Below are 21,370 nucleotides of genomic sequence, written 5' to 3' on the forward strand. Positions count from 1 at the left end.
TAGATGAATCGTTTTCTCATCAGTAAAAATAGATGTCGAAAAGTTTCAGCTCACTTACGCTGCCTATTTTTAAATTATACCTATTTTCAGATGCTCGATCATCTGGTTTCCATTCCTGGGGCAGATTAGACATGGTGAACTAGACCAGGGTCATGAGCCTCCTAGTGATAGATACAACACAGTGGGTCGAAGTGGCAGCCTCGAGGAAGACGAAGGAAAGAGCAGACAGACAGGAACTCAGAGAACCATGGCAATGCAGGGTTGTTCATGGGGAGAAGCAGCTCCCCGAGGACACTCCTGAACTGTGGACAGAGTAACAATCAGTGCCGGCAATTACAGCCTCCGCATGCATGAGGATTTATGTATGCAACTCAGTTTAGGAAGAAGGAACTATGAATACATTCTTGAAAAGATTCAACTCAAGATGGGACGCACAAAAGTCTTAAGAGTCTAATAAGTATAACTGTTCTGTGTGCTGCCTGGAGCTCTTTAGGCTCAGAGAGAAGTTCAGACAGAGTCTCACTATGTAGCTCCAGCTGGCCTAGAACTCACATGTAAACCAGAAAAGACTCAAAGATGTGTCAATTTTCCTTCAGCTGTCTCTTAGAATGCTGAGATTTTTAGGAGTGTATCACATTGCCCGCCCTCAAATTGTGCTTTAAAACAATGTTGGAAACTAGTAATTCTATTTTATTGTTTTCTGGATATTCAGTTGTTGATTTGGAAAAGTCTTGAGCACCACAGTGCTATTCCTGTGTTTTGGTGTGAAGGAGGAGAGGCCACAGAACTGCTTAAAGATCTTGGGTCCATCTTGGGGGTAGGGAGCCGGAGTGTGGTGGGGTAGAGGGTGGGAGTCGTTGGTTGCAGGTCCATCTAGGCAGTGGGGGTGGGAGTCAGCAGCTACAGATACACCCTTCACAGCTAAGCACAGCTGTTCTCTATCACTATCAAGTGCCCGAGTCTTAACTGAGGTTTTTTCCTGATGGCCTAGTCGATGCGCCCAGTTGTGTTCATCTTCATTTGCCAGATGGCTGGCAATGATAAAACCCTCCCAGCACCTAGGATGGGTGGAACGCCAGTCCACCACCCTCTCACTCCACTGTTAGGGTCATTGCTCTGGTTCAAATTACTGATTTTCCTGCTATTATGCAGAGGTAATAGTTTTCCAACTCCGTTAAGCATCCTATTGAGACTGAAGTCAGTAATATTTCTACCGTCTTATTCCTAGTTAACTTTTGAAATGGTGCATATTTTCTTGACTATGTGCCTCGTAAGAAGTACATATTAAGCAGTACCTTTTATGTACATCATCAGTTTTGTTACAGTAAAATGAATCAACCACATTATAAATAAAACAACCACAGTAGTTTCTCTAAATAATCATGTGATAATAATTTGTAATGGAAGACCATCAAATCTTGCAACAGTTTGGGGGGCTTAATTTCAATAAAGTTTTATTGGTTATTTTTAAAGCCAAAGTCTCATTATCTATAAGGAAATTAATTTTTTCACTCAAACTTTTTATTATAGTCCTAATTTGTTATGTATTTTTGCATTTACATTTTATTCTTTGACAATTTCATATATATGTTTATTCTGCATTACACTCTCTCACCCCTCTCTTCTGCCAAATCTTTTCTTCAACTGTATATTCTAAGTTCACCTCCTCACTGAATTTTATAATCACATTGCAGTTACTCAAAAGTCATATACATAATAAAAATATTATTTTTTAATTATGTATGACATAAAGGTTATTGTGCTAATGATTTTAAATGTACAGTTCAGTATCATCAAATTATTTTACAACCATCACTTTTATACATTCCCAGAATTATTATCAGCAACCCAAACTGAAGTTTTATACATCCTGAATTGTCTTTCACCTCCTCCCTAATTCCCAATAGCCACTCTGGATCATCTTTCCTTGGGTGTGTGGTAGCTTTAGATTCCATCCACACGTGGAATCATGTGGTCTCACTCTTCTGTAACTGGTTGTTTTGGCCGGCACAGTTCTTTCCAAGTGCAACAATGTCGTAGCATGCAATGTTATAATTTTACTTCCTTTTTTAAAGTTAAGTTTTTAATTTTTAAAATTTTAGAAATACATACTATATTTATATCGTTTCTCTCTCTCCCGTGTCCAATCCTAGTGAGTCTCTCCCCACTCTCTCAAATTATTGACATCTTTACTATTATTGTTATAAACACACACACACACACACCCTTGTTGAGTTCAGTTAGTGTTGCTTGTATGTCTATGTGTTCAGTGTTGTTTGCTTGGGTTTGGATGAAATTTCAGGAGGCAAATCTCTGGAGCAGACTTAATGCCTTTCTCTCGGCAACCACTGACTGCCTGAAGCTCTTCATCTCTTGGTAGGGAATTGTTAGATTTCTTCTATTCACGTGGGCATCTCACCTGGTCTCGTCAATATGGGGGTCTTTCTGAGGGAACCATACTGTTGGCTTTTCATGAGTGCAGTATCCTGTCGTGTCTAGAAGGCACTGGCAGCAGATATCTTTTTTTTTTATTTCTGATATCAATTTATTGGTTAAATATTTAGGTTCTTTTATTATAGGTAGTTATGACCCATGTTACTAAAGACATTTTTTTTATGGTTTATTTTTTTTATATTTAAAAATTTCCATCTCCTTCCCTCCTCCTCCCCCCTCCCTCCCCTCTTCCTCCCCCTTCTTTCCCCTCCTTCTCCCCCTTCCCTTCCCTCCCCTCCACCCATACCTCCCCTCCCTCCCTCTCAAGGCCAAGGGGCCATCAGGGTTCCCCACTCTATGCTAAGACCAAGGTCCTCCCAACTCCCCCCAGGTCCAGGAAGGTGATCGACCAAGCTGAGAAGGCTCCCACAGAGCCCGTCCAGATATCTTGGTCTTCTTTTTTTTTTTTTTTTTTTTTTTTTTTTTTTTTTTTTTTTTTTTTTTTTGAGACAGGGTTTCTCTGTAGCTTTAGAGCCTGTCCTGGAACTAGCTCTTGTAGACCAGGCTGGTCTCAAACTCACAGAGATCCGCCTGCCTCTGCCTCCCGAGTGCTGGGATTAAAGGCGTGCGCCACCGCCGCCCGGCTTCTGTTTTTTTTTTTTTTTTTTTTTTATATCTTCCCGACTCCCATCATCCATGCTATTATCTGAGCCTTAGGTGTAGGAGCTGTGTGCATTAGAGATATATGTTTTGGGGCTGGGCACCCTGTAGTCAGTTGGTTGAATTTTTGACTAGTTATGACTATCTGTAATTGTTTCCATCTGTTGAAAAAAAACTTTGATGACAAGACGTGAGAGCTACATTCGTCTCTGAGAATAAAAGATAAATATTTACAATGTATTTGGGTATTATATTGGTTTGGGGAAGTGGCTGTAGTAGGCTCCCTTTTTTAATGATGGATAGAATAGTTCATTGGGTTCCTATATCTAATTTAAACACTGCTTTATCCTGAACAGACACGCCTGTTCGGTTTTGACCTTCTGACTCTTGTGAATGATGCAGCTATGGGTGCAGGGGTCCTTGCTCCCAAGTCTTTTAGAGCCGTATCAGAAAGCCATTCCTGGCTCATATTGCAATTCTGTGGTTATTTCTTTAAAGGACCATCATTAAGTTTTCCAGAAAGACCACATAATTTTACATTTCTTTTAGACATTCATAAGGATTTGAGTTTTCTACACCTACTCCAAACTAATTTATTTTAAAAAAATGACTAATTTATCTTAAAAAAGCCATCCCAAGGGGTAAGTAGTAGGATAGATAATGTTAGTTTTTGTAAAAGCTTCCATTTCTTCCTTACTTTTTATTTATAAGTAATTTATTACTCTTATTTTAATCCATTTCTTATATATATTTAATTAATTTCTCATATATATCTAAGATTTTTAAATGATTTTTTATACATGCACAGTGAAATAGTTACTAATAAAATAATAAGTTAATTACAAATAAACATAGCCCCCCTCTTCTATAGTTAACTTTCTCTATGTTTGTGTTAGAGAAGACAGCACCATGTCTACTTTTAGCTTATATTCCTCATGCAATACGATATTGCTAACAACAGCCTTCAACTGTGTGTCTTGACACATCTCTCCAACTGCAAATTTGTGTCCTTTGACCTCCTTTTCCATTTCTCACTGCCTTTCTGTGCGTGGCCACCATCACTCGACCACTCTGCTTATTTGACTTTTAAGAAAATATTTTGCACATGTGCTCACATTGTGGTTTTCTTTCTGCATTTGGCTCCTTTGGCTTTTCACAATGGCATCTGGTTCAATTATGCTGACCATGACAGACTCTTCCTTTGGAATGCTGCATAACGTTCCTTTGTATATGCCACATTTTCTTTTCCTTTAAAATTGTCTTCATCTTAAAAGCAGAAGAGGTCTAAAAATCTCTCTTACCTTTTTTTACTCATTGGTAGACACAGGTTGTTTCTATATTTTGGCAATTGAGTATTTCTGTACCCACAACAGTGCTTTTTCCCACTCAGGCATTTGATTGGCATAGGAATACAAATGCAAAGATGTTATGTTGGGTGAGACATAGTAACTTCAAAACAGACTTTCTATATAAGAAATGTAATCGGACTTCTTAGTTCATTTAAAAAATCTATAGAGTTGTTACGTGCAGCTGTCTCATTTGATAAAATTGATGCACTTTTGCAATGAAATATGTACTTTAGCATGCAAGTCTTCCCAGAGCATTATGAAGTCTCCTTTTCCCTTTCAGCTTAAAGTCAAAACTAATCATTTACTTCAATACGGCAATTTATCCTCTCCCCAACTCTTTAGGTCACGTGACCTTCTACATGAGTAGGTGACATGTAGGTTTAGAGATGGTGGTATTAGAACCAAGAGCTCTTGAGATTGAGTTAGTCACTTTAGTAATATAATATAGTAAATTGTTTTGTATGGAAATAGTTGGGATTGCTGTAATTTCGTAAAATGGAAATTCTTGTGAACTCATTAAACAAGTCCCCTTAAAAATGTCACATAACCTGAGCCTTGTGTGGGTTTTCCATTCTTCAGATATTGTAGGCAGATCGTCATCTGTAAGTATTTGTTGCTTTTACTGTCTTGTATAGCAATCAGCATTGATCCTGCAATCTTGACTGTTGTCTGCAGCCATTGTTTTAGACATTAATTTTTAACTTCTCACAAGGTTAAAAAAAAACTAAAGAGCAATGACAGAAACATACTCCTTTAGAATTTCTCTTTTCTGGAGAACTGCTGAATGATTCTGAACTATATATCAGACTTTGGCTCCGTGGGACTCTTCTGTTCATACACAACACCTGATGCAACAGCCCGGTGGACATAGTTATCCTAATGTCAGCTACTGTACTTACTCAATGGATGTATTTTTAATACTGATCAATGGGAACAGATCCTAGTCATACACAAAATGGTCTGATGTAATCTTTTTCAGTGTGAGAATGAATCTCATGCCCCCTGAAAGTAGATGTTAGCTTTAGAAATTTTGAATTCCTAGAAGGTAGTGTGATTATAGAAAACATCATGCTCCCGTTGCTATTTAGTTTTATTGATATGCATGATTTGAGATTACTATAAAAGTAATAGATTTGCATGGTGTTATCTTTTTAACCAATATTTGTGCCTGGAATTCAGATTCGCTTTTTCTTATTTCCATATGCTCTGTTTTAAACATATGTTAAGATGTTATTTAAAACTAGACGTACCAAAAAAACCACATAAAATATGTTTTCTTCATTATCAGAGGCATCATTTGGAATAAGAGAATGTAAGTTATGTCTGTGAAACAGGTTTTAATAGCATCAGATAGAATGAACATCTGGCTGCCATTCCACCAGGTGCATTGGTGCTGTCAGAAGAGCCTATGTGAAAATGATGATACAATTGTCCATTCTTGGGGTGTGCCAACACCATAATGTTCACTGAGCGTTTTCCTTATTCCAAAGATTAGTGTTGATGTTGTTGGAACAATAAGATTTAAAAATTAAACAGATATACCACATTTCAATCTAAATGTTTGCCGATGCTATTGCATTTCCTTAGGGGTGCTATTTGAATAAAACTACAACTACATCATTTCACTCAGACTTTCTCTCTGTTGTGCTAGGCTGTGGTGGTTGGGTTGGAACAGGCATTACTGTGGCATCATAATTGTACATGGCAATTAGGGCTTCTTGTTTATGCGCTTCAGTCATCAAAGGAATATGTTGAAGGGACAAGTTCTCTCTCTCTCTCTCTCTGTCTCTCTCCATTTGTGTGTCTGTTGAGGTCACAGGTAAGTCTTGGTCTGTCCTTCCTCAGGAAAGATGAACCATAAAATGAGACAGGGTGTTGTATGAAGGCTTTTCGTTTGTTCCTGGCTGCCCAGAATAATATATAATATTATATAATAATATATAATAATCACTCAGAAACTATATTATTTAAATCACGGCTTGGCCAATAGCTTAAGCATATTTCTAACGTACTCTTACATCTTAATTTAACCGATTTATATTAATTTGTGTATTGCCACATGGATATGGCTTACTAGCAAAGTTTCACCATGTATGTCTCTGGCAGTGGCTCCATGGCTTCTCCTGACCCCTGCCTTCTTTTTCCCAGCATTCAGTTTAGTTTTTCCCACCTACCTATATTCTACCCTGCACAGGCCTAAGACAGTTTCTTTATTAACCAATGGTATGCACAGCATACAGAGGGGAATCCCATGTCACCTCCCTTTTCTGTTTAAATAAAAAGGAAGGTTTTAATTTTAACACAGAAAAATTACATGTAACAAAACAGGTATCAAGCAAGAATTACAGTTACAATATTTATATCTACTTTATCTTTTATCATAACTAAGGACAATTATAATTATCACTATATATTCTTCAACTCCATCAAAGACCCCAGAAGGACATAATATTACCTAAATAAACAAGAAGTGTATTGTAAGCAACTTCCTAAACTCTAGAATTGACAGAAACATCTTGCTACCTGGACAGTCACCAAAAAAGTTCTTCAGTACCATTGGAGCATCCATCCATCTTCAGCCAATAGTCCCATAGTATCTGGAAGACTATTCCATGAAGCAGGAAATTTCAAAGACAGTTCTACCTATATTGGCAGTTTGTCAGTCACCTTCTTCTGTGTCCTCAGAATGTCTGGCAATCTCAATCTCTTTCATGAGGTAGGAACCCCGAAGGACTGTCTCATCTTCTTTAGGCAGCTTCAGCAGTCATTTCTCTGTGGGTCCTGCACGTCCACTTCATACAGCACAGCATCAAGCAGTTTAGGCAAGAACATTTTCTTACCCAAATGGCTAACCAACACCATAAGGAGCCTCTTTGGTACCCATCATCCTCTTGAAGTAGCTTGATGCTGTCAGGAGCAGATGTGTATCACTGTTATGAAAAGTCCTAAGTTCTTAAAACATTTTCAATGCCATATTCTGAACATCTCTGAAAGATTTGAAGAATACCTATCTAATTGAAATATATCTCTATACATCTAGAAAACCTAACATGAATACAAGCTTAACTACTATAGATGACTATTAACCTATATTTCATAATTATACATTACATTTTATAATGAGTTGCACAAACACAATACCTTAATCAAGAACAAAATATACATATAACAAGATTGACCTTAAATTTGTATCAATAAACCAAGATCCATACCAATGCAAATCTTTATATTATATCCCCTATAAATGTAAACAAACATTTATAAAACATATTTGAAAATATGGGAATAGTTCTCTCCAAACTGCTTCCTGCTTTTTGTTGGGCAAATTAATTTTTAGGGGTGTTCATGGCTACCTTTCAGGGGCTTATGTTACATCAAACCACATTAATCTGAAAGAAATCCACAGGTTCTCATCTTCTGCGAAAACAAAAGAAGAACCTCTTTTCCAAAGCAACATATCCTTAGACCCAAATTTTGAAATAAAGAAACCTTTATATTGGTTTATCTTAGCAGCCTTCCAAATCAAATATCTCTCTATAGTCAAAAAATTCAAAGAAAACACAATATACATAATCCAGAGTCTCTGTGTATATTCCATTTTTATATAGCTTATTTTTTCTTTGCTCCTTTTAATCTATGACTGTCTGTACTCTGTTTCTTTAAAAACTTTGTTTTTTTAAAAAAATATTTATTTCTTTTTCCAACTCCCATGCTCTTTTTTTCTCTTTCCCAAACCTATTTCTATTTATCCAAACTTGTGACACATTTAGAGGTGTTGTTTCATCTGATTTTGTCTTTATTGAGTATCTGTAATCCTTTTCTGACCAGAAATGCTCCTTAAAAAGGTAAGTGTCATTACTATGACTAAGGCTGCTTTGCCTTTTGTATCCACCCTGTCCAACATGGTGGAAGTCCATTTATTGCCTCTGAGACTGCCAGGTGGGAGTCATCCTTACCACCTCAACTCTGATAACCAGCTGGCCCCTGCTGCCACCAAGTACCTTGCAGCACACTGCCCATAAACCCCATTTAAATGTTATGCCTCCTGAAAGAGCCAGAGTTCGCGCTGGCAGCACAGCCTAGAAAGCTGCCGTTTCAAAACCGTGCAGCTTCTTATTATTTTAAGATTATTTTTATACTCTTTAAAAATTAGTACTTGAATGTTTTTATTTATTGGAAAGTGCTGTCAACTTTGAGAGCTTTTTAAAAATATTTGTTTTTGAAAAATCTATAAGGTACCCTATATTCCCATTTTCGTATTTAATGACCTGAATCTGAAATGCCCTTCTTGAGTCACAGCATGGTCACTGGGATTTCCACAACATATACATACACCATGGGTTATGCTACCTGTGTGAAAAGAAATTACGTGACCTTTTTCAAATACTGACAAGAAATAACTCAAACATAGAAGGAAATAAATGCTCATGTTAAGACCAATTTAACATTCTACTTCCTGCTATGAACATGTGGTGGAGTTATTCAGAAGGATCCCTTCCCACTTGTTCAGACATGTGTTGCATTTTGATTTAAGACTTGCTGTGTAACTGGAATGTCCTTCCTATTGTCTCTGTTTGTTGGTGGCTTTCAGTATGAAACAGACCCAACTTCCACCATCTGCTGTCTGTTCAGGACCAACATCAAGGTCAGCCCCTCCATGATACCTGCTGTTGCCCAGTTTAGAACACTGCCATCCTGCAATCCAACCACGTCTCTGTTATGCCAGTTGTTGTGTTAGGCACTGGAAACAGGGCATCTAGGCCTTTTGAATATTAATGTGACAAAAGAAAGCAGAAAGACTCTTGTCCATTGTATGGTGGTTCCTGCTGATTAATTCCAAGTCAGTTAGTGGGCAGTAACATGTAGTTTTGTATACATTATTTTTGGGAAGTCAACCATGGCATTTTATTTTACATCTCACTAATCACTGTGTTGTTAGACTGAAAATTTCAATTTCCATACAAATAAAATCAGTTATATGTCTTGGAGAATATTGGCTATATAATTTATATTTGGCATTGCAAATGTGGTCCTTCCTTCCTTCTTTTCTCCCTCCATCCCTCCCTTCTTTTTTTTTCTTCCCCTCTTGGGAGAGTCAATATAATGCTAAACCCAATGTAATAGCATCTAAAATCTATTTATGCTTTTTGTTTATTTATAGTCAGAGAATATAATAAGATAGTTAATTACAGTATTACTAAAATACAATACTTACTTAGAATAGCAGAATGTATTTATCTACACTAACCTTATATCTATATCCTTGTCTGTGCTATTAACTATCATCTATCTATCTGTCTATCTATCTATCTATCCATCCATCCATCTACCTATCATCTATCTATCTATCTATCTATCTATCTATCTATCTATCCATCCATCTGCTGTGTACCCACATATCCTATGATATGTCATCAATTTTACCAAATATTTAGCTTTCAGATAGACCTGAAACCTCAGGGTCTGACTTTGTAACATATAATTGCATTGAAATATCACACCACGATTAAATGGGCATTGCATTGTCAAATTGTCAAAACCAATCTTTTTTGTTACTTGACTTCAATCTGTTTTTTTTGACATTTCTGAGTTCCATGCAAATAGAAAAACATTCTTTATACATAAAGGTGACTTCATACACTTTCATTTTAACCAACTGTTGTTGTAGAACAGCAAGCAGCCTTTCATATCTCTAGTCATATGAATATACATGTATTCTTATGTAAAAGCTTGAAAGGTTGAGCATTTACACTTCTTATTTTGTTGAAACTAACTGTATCTCCAGATATGTCTACTATTTCTGTAATCATTTTAAAACTTGCTCTTTATAATTTATAAAAACTAAGTAGGTTAATGATAACTACATTAATTAGAGGTTAATATTAATGCACATTTAGTTTCTTTCCAAACTATGAACATGAAATCCCCTTTAAATGCCATTGCATACTCATTGATCAGTGAAATGACATCTGAGCCACAGTGTCTGTCATCTTTGCTTGCAACAAAAGGCTTATCTTAAAAAGTTATTTGGACCTGGGTCTGCATATACAAGCAACATAGTCTTCACATGTTATTAGCTTTAAGATGTTATACACAAAGGATTTAAAGTGTTGTTTGGAGCTTTCTTCTTCATAAACTCAACTTAGCAAAAAATGTACTCATATGTCTGATGCTCTAAGAGTTTAGAAATCATAAATATAATGAGAAAACTTTTAATTTAATTATTGTGTTACAGAAAGACAATCATTTTTGGCATATTGGTCTATATACATTCAAAATGAAATACCAGCTTTGGGAATTTGGATGTCTAATTATTAAACACAACATAAATTACAGTTATTTAAACTTGTTTTTCTCAAGTGTGATGAAAATATTAAAAGCATATGCTTGTGTCCTTTTAGTTGAATTATTTTTACATATTCTATTAGACTATACACATATACATGTATATATATGTATATCTTAAAGGTGTTTATTAATATTGTGATAGACTTAAAACAAACAGAATCATAACAACTAATTTATTTTTTGTTTTTTTGAGACAGAGTTTCTGCCCTGGCTATCCTGGAATGCACCCTGTAGACCAGGGTGGCTGTGAACTCAGAGAAATCCACATACCTCTGCCTCCTGAGTGCTGGGATTATAGGCATGTGCCATCACCACCTGGCTTGCCACTAATCTTTTAACTAAAGCTTTTAGGAAGTCTTTTGAAAAAAAATGATGAACAGAGGAATAGATGTTTTAGCAGCTCAGGATACTCATAACCTCACTGATGACCTGGGAACTCTGTGCATCTATCTTAAGTGGCTCACAGCCTGTTCTTCCAGCTTGAGGAGATCTGATTTTAGTCTCTGGAGGGATATCCACTTATATAAACACACCAACCACAATGATGTGCACATAATTAAAAATTAAAGTCCTTAATATTTATCTTTCACAGAGTAATCCACAACTGTTCTTTAAACCAAAGTTTTAAAGTTATGTACATGTCTATAGCATTATTTAGTTGTCACTATGCATGAAGCATCTTTTCAAACAGTCAAAGTAAAATTTCAGGGTTTGTTTTTATGTGGAATATCCTGCTAAATAATCAGTGTCAATCCCAAATTAGGTGGAAATTTAGATATTTGTTATTGATAAAAGAAGAGCTGATTATTGTTGGAAGAACTATTCTTGTAGAAAAACCAGCAGCCGTGAAGATTCTGGGATGAAGCTTCCCAGCTGTACCTGTGGGGAAACAGAGGAAGAGCAGACTGAGTAATGAACACAACAGCAGGCTACGAGGCCAGTGTAGACAGAAGAGTCTGTTCTGCCTCGTCCTGCAGCCATTCAGTCCCAACAAAAACACAGAGGCTTATATTAATTATAAACTGGTTAGACTGATAGCTCAGGTTTATTACTATTAAGCTCTTGCAACTTAAATTAATTCACAATTCTTGTCTATGTTTATTCATGTGGTTTGGTTCCCTTTCTCAGTGCAGCATTCTTATCTTTCTTCCTCTGTGTCTGATGACTCACTCTCTGCCTTTCCTCTTCCCAGAATTCTCTTAGTCTGGTTGCTCCGCTTGTACTTCCTGCCTGGCTACTGGCCAATTATGGTTTTATTAAACCAATACGAGTGAAAAATCTATATAGTGTACAAAAGCACTATCTCACAGCACGCAAAGTGGAGTAGCACTGTCATATATGAAGTAGAGGCACTTCGTAGTGAGAAACCCTGCAGCACTATTACAGATATTCTTGTTAAAAGCAAAGCAACTTCACACAAAATCAACAATCAGCCTCCTTTTTATTTAAATGCAAAATGAAATAAGATGTTATGTAACTTGCATTTAAAAAGCTCAACAAAAGAAGCATGTCTACAGAACATATCATACTAAAACATCCAAATTCCAATAATAGTCTTTTAAAGTCTATTTCCACTCAACTTTCTCAAATTTTATTTACCTCAAATTGTCTTTATTTTACTTAATTTGCTATAAATATATAAATTATAGTTAAATTTTAAAGAAATTAATAGTTATAATATTCTATTGCCAGGTGTCCCCCATTGCTTCTGAGAAGAAACCAGCTCTTATCATTATGGCATTTCTCGTGTTTCAGGGGATGAGGGGAAGGAAACACACAGAATACACACTCTTATGATGTATTCTTGTGTGTTCAAAGCTTATTGTATATTTCCTGCTTTTCTATATATTTATTCTGCTTGGGATTTAATGATTTTCTTTAATTATTTAAGCTTAGGTCATCCATTGATTTTTAGGAGGTTCTAAGCAATTATTTCCCATTCAGTTGATATTTATTCCATGTGAAGCAGTGTTTTCTCAGAGGATAAGAGTCACATGACTCAGAGATCTTGCATTCTTATTTACTTTGCTCTTTAATGTGAAAAGCTGAAATTTCAAAATCATTAAGTCTTTCACTGTGTCCAGTTTATATGAACACCAGTCAAATATGCTCATTTTTATATATACAGTTTGCTTAAAACTTATTTTTCATTTGAAAAAACTAAATATGCATGCTATTTATTGTTATCAGTAGATTTTAAAATATCTTTACCATAGCTATTGTTTGCCTTTGTTTGTTAGACTGTATTATAAGTATTGGCTGTGTTTTCTCTTGATTAAGGGAAACGTTTTCCTAATTCTTTCTATCATTGTTTATGGGTTTATATTGGACATTGTGAATATATATACACACATATATGTGTGTGTATGTATACATATATATTTGTGTGTGTGTGTGTTTACCTATCTTAAATTTAGATATATGTATTTGTATATACAGAGAGAAGAAAGAGGCAGGCATTTTGGACCCTGACTTACACATTCTTTACCCCTAGAATAAACCACTTTCTCTGTCAGATTGTTGATAGGTGTCTTCTTTTGGCTGCATTTGTTGCAGACTTTGTTGTAGTTCACTCCTGGCATCACCAATGAACCACCACAGGGCAAGGTTTTCAAGACAGTGTCAAGAATTTTTACCAGTAGGTTCCCTTCCTCCTCCCTCTGACTTAGAGCCTACCTGCAAAGCATTTGGGTTGCAGGGAATGTCTCTTTATAATAGCTACATCCTTCTATTTCTCACAATAAACATTTTATATTTTTAAAGGTCTGTCTCCATATGTGTCCATGCCTGCAGCCTTATACTGCACAGCAGGACCAGCTTCCGTAGAAGCATGTGTGTTTGGGAAGGAACTTTTCAGTCCTTCTCATAGTTTGTATGGTTATATCACAGTGGCTGGAGAGAGGTCTGGGTCCAATAGGGCCATGGCTCTTTTTCTCTTGCCTTGTCCCAAACTCCCAGTGGGTTTTCTTTTCTCAGGATTCCTCTGTTAAGGGTAGAAGGAGCAAGTTCCTCATGCAGCCTTCAGTTGACCAATTACTTTCTCTAATAAAGCATTTTGGCATGTGGTAGTGTCTTTCCCACATCATATTTCCTACCATGCATTAAGATTTTGATAATTTCAAGGTTGTAATTGGTGATATGTATATTCAAGGTTGTATATGTAGATGTTTCTTATTATTAACTCTACCCTAACATAAAACATTTAAATGTTTGCATTTTGTTTCACATAATTAAAAAAGTGTATCTGCATCTCTTGCTAAACACTTATTTTTGAGGCAATTATTACTTTTCTTTCTTTTAAGAACATAACCATATATTAATTCCAATATATTTTCCTTTTTATAACATAAAAGCTAATACCACCAATATAAATTAAAGGAATATATTTTAATAAAATCTGGCCGTCTTTCTATGATGACCTTCTTTAGAATACCATTCTTTAGAATTATATTACTTTTCCATTGTCTATATATTAGTAGTTTATCATTTCCCCCAATGATAAACATTAGAATTGCTTTGTCATTTTTGTTCTCATTTTTTGTTTTGCGTTACTTTTCTGTTTTCTCTGGTTGTGTGTCTCTGTTGGATTTGGGAATGTGTGTTTGTGTGTGTACCAGTGCACAGGCATGGAGACTGGGTGGTGACCTCGGGTGTCTTCTTCAGTCACTGTCCGCCTTAGTTTCAGAGACAGAGTCTCTTCCTGAAGCTGCATTTCATCATTTGAATAGACTACCTCGATGGTGAGCTCCATGGATCCCCTTGTCTCTGTCTCCTGGTACCCCTGCCCCATCTCCAGGGTTTTAGGATCCACTACCACACCCAGGTTTTATACATGGGTCTCGGGGAGCCTAACTCAAGTTTTTATGCTTGTGTGGCAAGCACTTTACAAACTGGGCAGTCTCTCTATCTCTCTTTTTGTATTTACTGTTTTAAAGATGTCTAGTTTTTAATATTACCTAAGATATAATCTATATTATAAGTAAAATTAGGGGAAAGGAAAATCATTGTTATACTACTTATGATAAAACAAATAAAATAAATATTAAGCAAAGAATAAAATGTACAGAAATCTGTTTTGACTATGTATGCAAGTATATAGTGTGTCACTTGGGTATCTAGTTCCCATTATAATTCATTATGAAGCATACCAAGGGCTTTGCCAAAAATGATTTCCAGAAAACTGTCAAAATTATATCTATATCTACTCTCTCTCTCTCCCCTCTCTCTCCCTCTCTCTCCCTCTCTCTCCCTCCCTCCTCCCTCTCTCTCTCTCTCTCCTCTCCTCTCTCTCTCTCTCTCTCTCTGGGATAATTTGTGAAGGTAAAATTGTAGGCAAACTCAGCATTTCTTTAGTAGTATATATTATAAAACTATGTTATAGAGGGCATTATAGGCTGAACTTCAGTTAGAAAACAATGTGTAGAATTGTTTTTAATCTTAAAAATCTCTCAGTTTTTGGTAAAATCAACTCTAGTTCAGATTTTTCTGTAAATGCGGAATGGGTATTACCTTTCTTGAGTTTTGTACCCCAGTTACTACAGTAAATTGACCTTCCAAAAGTCTCTTTTGTTCTTTGGTCTTCCTAGCAATAGTGACTTCCTGGATTTCTCAACTAATTTTTATGTCCATGTGTCTGTGTTTTTTGGGTTTTTGTACCATTTAAAATTCAAAATGGTGTTTACTATTGCACTGTGTATGGAGGTTTAGGGAGTTCTTTTTAGAAGCGAAGATAAAAATAAATCAGCTCTCCGTGTTGGAAAAGTCTCAGCTGAAGTGCAGTTGTTTGCGTTGGCTTGCCAATGGATGTTTATGAGGTGAGCATAATCCTGTAACGGTTACAGCGGTGAAATACATCCTGTGCCGAGAGCTAGTAAAGGACCGTGCGCGCACTGCTGCTAGTGGAATTTTAATGCTTCAGAGATGGGAAACACGGTGTCTGCTCTGGTTATTGCTGCTGTTACTGACCACAATAAAAACGGGGGTGAAATCAGGTTTTAAATACTGCGACAAAACCGTATCTGCACACGTCACCCCCGCAGCAAACATGCAAGTTTCTACTGCTGTCTTGTTTTCCTCTGTTGGTTTAGCTCACTGTACAATAGTCATGTTTCTGATATTTTTCTGTTGGGCATCTTGCTTCCCTTATTTTTTGTGAATTCCAAGGAAAGGGCATTACTAATAATGATTTCAGAGAACGTATCAATAAGATACATTGCCACCTAGGAGGTTTTTGTTATTGCCTGAAATATCACTGGAGTACAGTTAAGGCTGCCAGAGCTGACTGTGAGTTAGCTTTGTTACCCCTTGTTACCATTAGTATTTTGTTCATGGTACCTTCTTGCTTGGTACATTCTTTTTCTTCTTAAGGTGAAAATCTGTAATAGGATTCAAACTTCACATGAAGCTCCATTTTAAAGGGCAAGTTGGGAATGTTAATAGATTTCCAAAATTATTTTTGAGACAGTGAATCATATACCCTACACTGGCCTAGAACTCGTGTATCTGAGGTTGACCTTGAATTCCTAATCTTCCTACTTCTCCCTCCAGGTTGTGAGATTGCAAGTTACAACACCACTGGCCAGTTTGGGTTGATTCATATTGAGCAAACTGTTTTCTAGAATTCAAAAAATTAGTCAATATTCAGTCTTCAGACTCAGAGAATTTATTTTCGTAGAATTTTATGTAAAGAATAGCAAGGCTTCAGCATTTCACATGTCTAAACTTCAAGTTCAGGTTTCCATGTAATTCAGGTTCAGTTCATCCTTTAGCATCTACATAGTATTATCTGCATAGTACTCTTGTTGGAGGATTGTGAAGGGTAAGGGGAATATGAATATTATATTCCCTATGATTATAAAAAGTAGGAATTAAGAAAATTTGCATTTATTATGCTTGCTTACCCCTGCACTACTTCTAAGGAAGTGGTGAGAGAAAGCATGCACTGAGCCTTCAGAAGAATAAAAGCAGAGCAATGGCCAACATGAAGGCTCAGTTTATATCAGAAGAGGCACTGTATTGATTCACCGTCTTTGCTTTAAATTACCCTCCCAGGAGGATCTCCACATGCTCAAGGCAGAAAGAGAAAAAGACCAAGTTACATAGCCGTGCTTGTGTAGCAAAAGGGAAGCAGGCAAGCTTAGCCTAAGCTTTCTCCTGGCTCCCAGTGAACTGATCCTTTACTACAGTGTCATAAACATAATTTTTCCAAAGCCCAGTCCTTCTCTTTATAGACCCAATGGTTATACAAACTCTTTATATTGTGAAAAATTATAGGATAATGTTATAATGTTGGATATCTACAAAGACATTTATAAGAGCTATAAAAAAGGCATATGAAATAGTTCACTCACCACTTAGCGTAAGGTTGGGTTAAATTTCTCTATTAGTAGTCATCAAGCTAAAAATTTTAGTACAGAGAAACTCTTACACTGGTGTATGTACTTACAGTTTTCAGGTAGTACACAACAGAGCTCCTTGCGTGAGATTGGCTTTGAGATCTCCCATACACCACTCTAACCCTGGGAGCTCTGGAGGCACCTGTAGAACCCACAGTAGCTCATGAACCACAGAATGTAAACACTACTGGTTTAGAGAAATAGCTGGAGAATACTTCACTTGGGGCCTCCTCCTCAAAGAGAGTTTTGGTAGCTGTGTTTAAATTAAGGATGTTCAAAAACTATTTTTCCATGCACCAAAGCATGGATATTTTTGTTATTACTGAACAGAGAAACATGTGTCCTAGCTAGCAATGTGGCTAGAAAGTTTGCCAAATGAAAGCCGCATATTCTCCTTCCTCTGGTTAAATGTAATGAATCACTGGATAAATTTTATTCATAAGCATAAATGTAATGCTATGCTTGGTGTTACCATGTACCTACACACATATGAACAAGCATATTTTAAAATTTAGCCAATTTTAAATAAGCTTGCCAGATGCCTGAAACAGTCTTTTTTTAATTGAGACTCCTGAAATTTAGTACCCACAAAACTAAAGGAAGAGTCTAGATTGTAGGACTTCCAGTGGTAACTGCAGACTACATATTTACAGCAAATGCCGAGTAGAGATTCAAAAGATCTGCTAGTCAGTCTGCTGATTCAGAACTCAAACCCCTGAGCAGACTGACCTGTAATTCAGACGGTTCACCTGGAAGCTAAATGTCAGCTGCAACCTGAACGAGTTAATGGGGTCCACCAAATGTTGGAAATCTCTGACTGAACATTTTAAATGGTGGTTCCAAAAATTGAAGCATCAATAGATGTTTGGAGTGACTTTTATAACATATAAATAAAGAGCATTGTAAAAAAATTCATTGTAAAGGAACTTATTTTGGGTCATTGCATTTATTCTTTGAAAATTAATGTTTATTTAAAAGTGATTACATATACAAGTGTAGAGAAAATGTGCAAGTGAAACATAAGATGCCATGGACAATCCCACTCCACACAGTTGGCTGCTAAACTGTCTGCTAATCCTTGGCTTTCCAGACATATATTTGCACAGTTATGATCATGTGTAGTTAACAGTTTGGCATTCTCTGTTTACTACTATTTTCCTTCATCTTTCAAAGATTTCTATTTTATTGACCACATGTATTGAGTTATTATTCTCTAAATTGTTGAACAGAAATATAATTGATATCATGGTTTTCTAGTACAAAAAACCATGGTGAATATTTTAAGTCCCAATGTTTAGAGTAAAAACCTTTTTTGCACGTGTGCTTGCCATATAGATTTTGCCAATTTTTACTTCTGTATTAAATGGATCTGAGTTGGTTTCCTTGGCGCAGAAACTCAGTAATTAGGTAATATGTTCAATATAAGGTTGCATAAAGCACTGCACTTTCAAAGGAAGGCAGTTTTTAGTTCTTTAAAGTTTTAGCTTTTATTAGATAAATAATGATAACTTCAAAGATCATATAAAAACGATGCCAGTTATCAATATAGAAGAAACCTTTCTTGCAGGCTAGAAATTAATTTAGTTAGGGTTGGTTGGGAGTGGATCTTGGTTTTTAGAATTAAGTGTCCTAAAATGATTTAATTAAAGTATATTGAGAATAGTCAACAACTTAACATTTGAATTATCCCAATGAATTTATAAGACTTTAAAAATTTATTTTGTAAAATTTATATTGTACTTTAAAAAAACCTGGTGATAGCCTAAAGTCAGTAGTAAATTCATGTTTGTTCTGACGAAGTATAGTTTCTTTTCTTAAATATTTAGCAAATTTTACTTCTAATAATTTCCTATGAAGAATGAATAAATTGAAGAATACTTCCACTGAATTCAAGAAGATTATATTCCCAAGGCAAAAGAATGAAATGTACTTATAATTCCTTTTGAAAGTAATGAAGTTTATTACATTAATTTTAATTCAATTTTATTGACAAATATTGTTACTCAGCATGATTCAGTCACTTGTAAAGCATAAAATTTAAGTTAGTTCTATTAATGCGTTAAATATGGGCAGAATATAAGTATGCCCAATGCATCAGAACACTGTATTTGGATTTCATGTATGGATACTGCATGAGCCTAAATGTAGGAAAAAATTAGACAATATTGAGTGAAAAAATTCAGAAAACTGAGAAAATTAAATTTTGTGTTCATATTAACAAGTATGACTCATGACATATGAAATGTATTATTTTCTAAAAACTTACACCTGACTTCACATGTTAAGCACAAACTAATACAATTAGTATTTTGTAGAAATACCATTGCTTACAAAATTATTTAGAAGACACAAACTTTAATGGATCATCTGCCTTTTAGTAGAAGTTGATAGAACTGCCACTCTTTTCCATCTTATATTGGTTTTCTGTTTCCAAAAATGTCTGAAAATTTTCTAACTTTGTTGAGCAGCTATGTTTGGAAAAGAAAATGAACAAAGATCAATCTTCTTCCACGATATTTTTAATTTTTTAAAAATTTTCCTTGCCTCAAGTATTCAAAAGAAGCACTCATGTTAGGGGCAGCTCTAACATGATGGGCTTTTGAGAGAAGATGTAATAACAAATGGGAAAGTCTTAATTTGCACAATTATTCTGGGTTAAACTAGGAGAGAGTAAGGCTAGCCTTTGGCCAGCAGAGGACTCTGTACATAAGGCTCATGGTAGGTCAGCAGCATCAGACCAAGGGAGAGAAGGAGAATCTACATCAATAGTTGGGAATTTTATTTTCAATAATTATTGGATTGGTGACTATTCTAATGAATAGATATGTCCGCACACAGCTTCACAAGATCTTTTAGAAACTGGATTGGCAAATGCTTTTGAAAATGCATATTCAAAATAATTGTATCAATTTGGGAGAAAGCAGTGTCTACAATGTCAGAAAATGGGCCAGCAACATTGGGGCATGATCTAAAGCAAGGCTGTGGAGCTACAAAAGCCATTCATAAATACAGCACAAAAGAAGGCATCTATATCCAGTCTCATGTTTCCTAAACCTCAGTTTTTGTGACTTATTAAATATACTCTTCATGTATACCTTTTAGAGTCACCAGATGACATGAGAAAAAGGTCCTTCCATTTTATTCCATCATAGAGACAACGCATGTAGCAATGTCTTTGAGAGTTTGAGTTGTTCGACAGCGATGGCACACTTCAGACAGTACTGAGAAGTTGTAGTTCTATGATGGGTTTCCTTTTTTCTGCGTAGATTTTACCATACCATCAAATAAGTGACCTTTCTATAGAAAAAACAAAAAGTAAAATAAACCCTGAGCCATACTGTATTGAGCCAAGGCAAATGATTTGGCTTGTGACTCGTGAGGACCTTGTTCTGCACTTGGGTCTCGTGGACTGCTTCATGGTACTGAAATTAAGATGTTCCTTGGCTTTTAAACAACTGTTCGGTATTTCACCTGTGGATCTCCTTCTGTCCTCAGGGCCGGTGCATAAACTTCTCCCGAGTTCCGCATCAATAAAACGACAGCCCAAATAATGAAAAGAGAAGAAAGCGTCCCATCTCCATGATGCTGATCTCCCATCGAGTGGACAGTCAGTCCAGCGCATCTCAGAAGTTCTTGGGACAACAGCCCAGTTCCTCTGTCAGGAAATGCTTTCTCTGCCTTCTGCTTTCTGTGCGCCAAACATTTTCAAACACTTCCTCTGTGCCATCTACATGAGAGGTGATGAAACTCGGCGATAACTCATGATTCATGACACTGAAAATACCGGGGGATGTTAATTTGCATGCTCCGGTTTAATGCACAGCTCATTTGAATGTATGAGAGGACAAAGCAGAACACAGCGATGATGTAAAGATGAGACCAGAAGCAAAGACGAAAATCCAATGGCGACTGGTGCTTTTGACATAGATGCAAGGCGCGCGTGCGCTTGTTTGGCAAGATCTTTAGCTACCGCAGAACTTGAAATTTGCTACCGGGCTAAGCAGATAATGGAGTCCTCTGCCTTGTAGCTATGTCAGATAGCAAAAGCCTTCTAAGTCCTCTATTATTTTGTGCCTTACGGGAAATTTCTGACTAGAAAATCTTGTCACTGTTACACTGAAAGTGCACACGCATGACAAAACGTAGTCGAGAAGCCTCGAAGGTACTGGATGCAAGCAAGGATTC

The 21,370-nt window shown here is 36.2% G+C and overlaps 1 protein-coding gene across 3 annotated transcripts in view; it reads left to right on the top strand.

Moving 5' to 3' along the window:
• Positions 1 to 21,081, top strand: part of Antxr2 (ANTXR cell adhesion molecule 2) — a 119,029-nt gene extending 97,948 nt beyond the window's left edge. For all 3 annotated transcript variants that reach the window (XM_038331500.1, XM_038331507.1, XM_038331516.1), the window contains exon 17: positions 20,681 to 21,081. In XM_038331500.1, the coding sequence (XP_038187428.1) occupies positions 20,681 to 20,719 (39 nt within the window). In that variant the 3' untranslated portion in view covers positions 20,720 to 21,081. The remainder of the gene's footprint in view (positions 1 to 20,680) is intronic.
• Positions 21,082 to 21,370: the final 289 nt, after the last annotated feature.

This window comes from Arvicola amphibius, chromosome 1, assembly GCF_903992535.2.
Source record: "Arvicola amphibius chromosome 1, mArvAmp1.2, whole genome shotgun sequence".
NCBI classification, from domain to species: Eukaryota; Metazoa; Chordata; class Mammalia; order Rodentia; family Cricetidae; genus Arvicola; species Arvicola amphibius.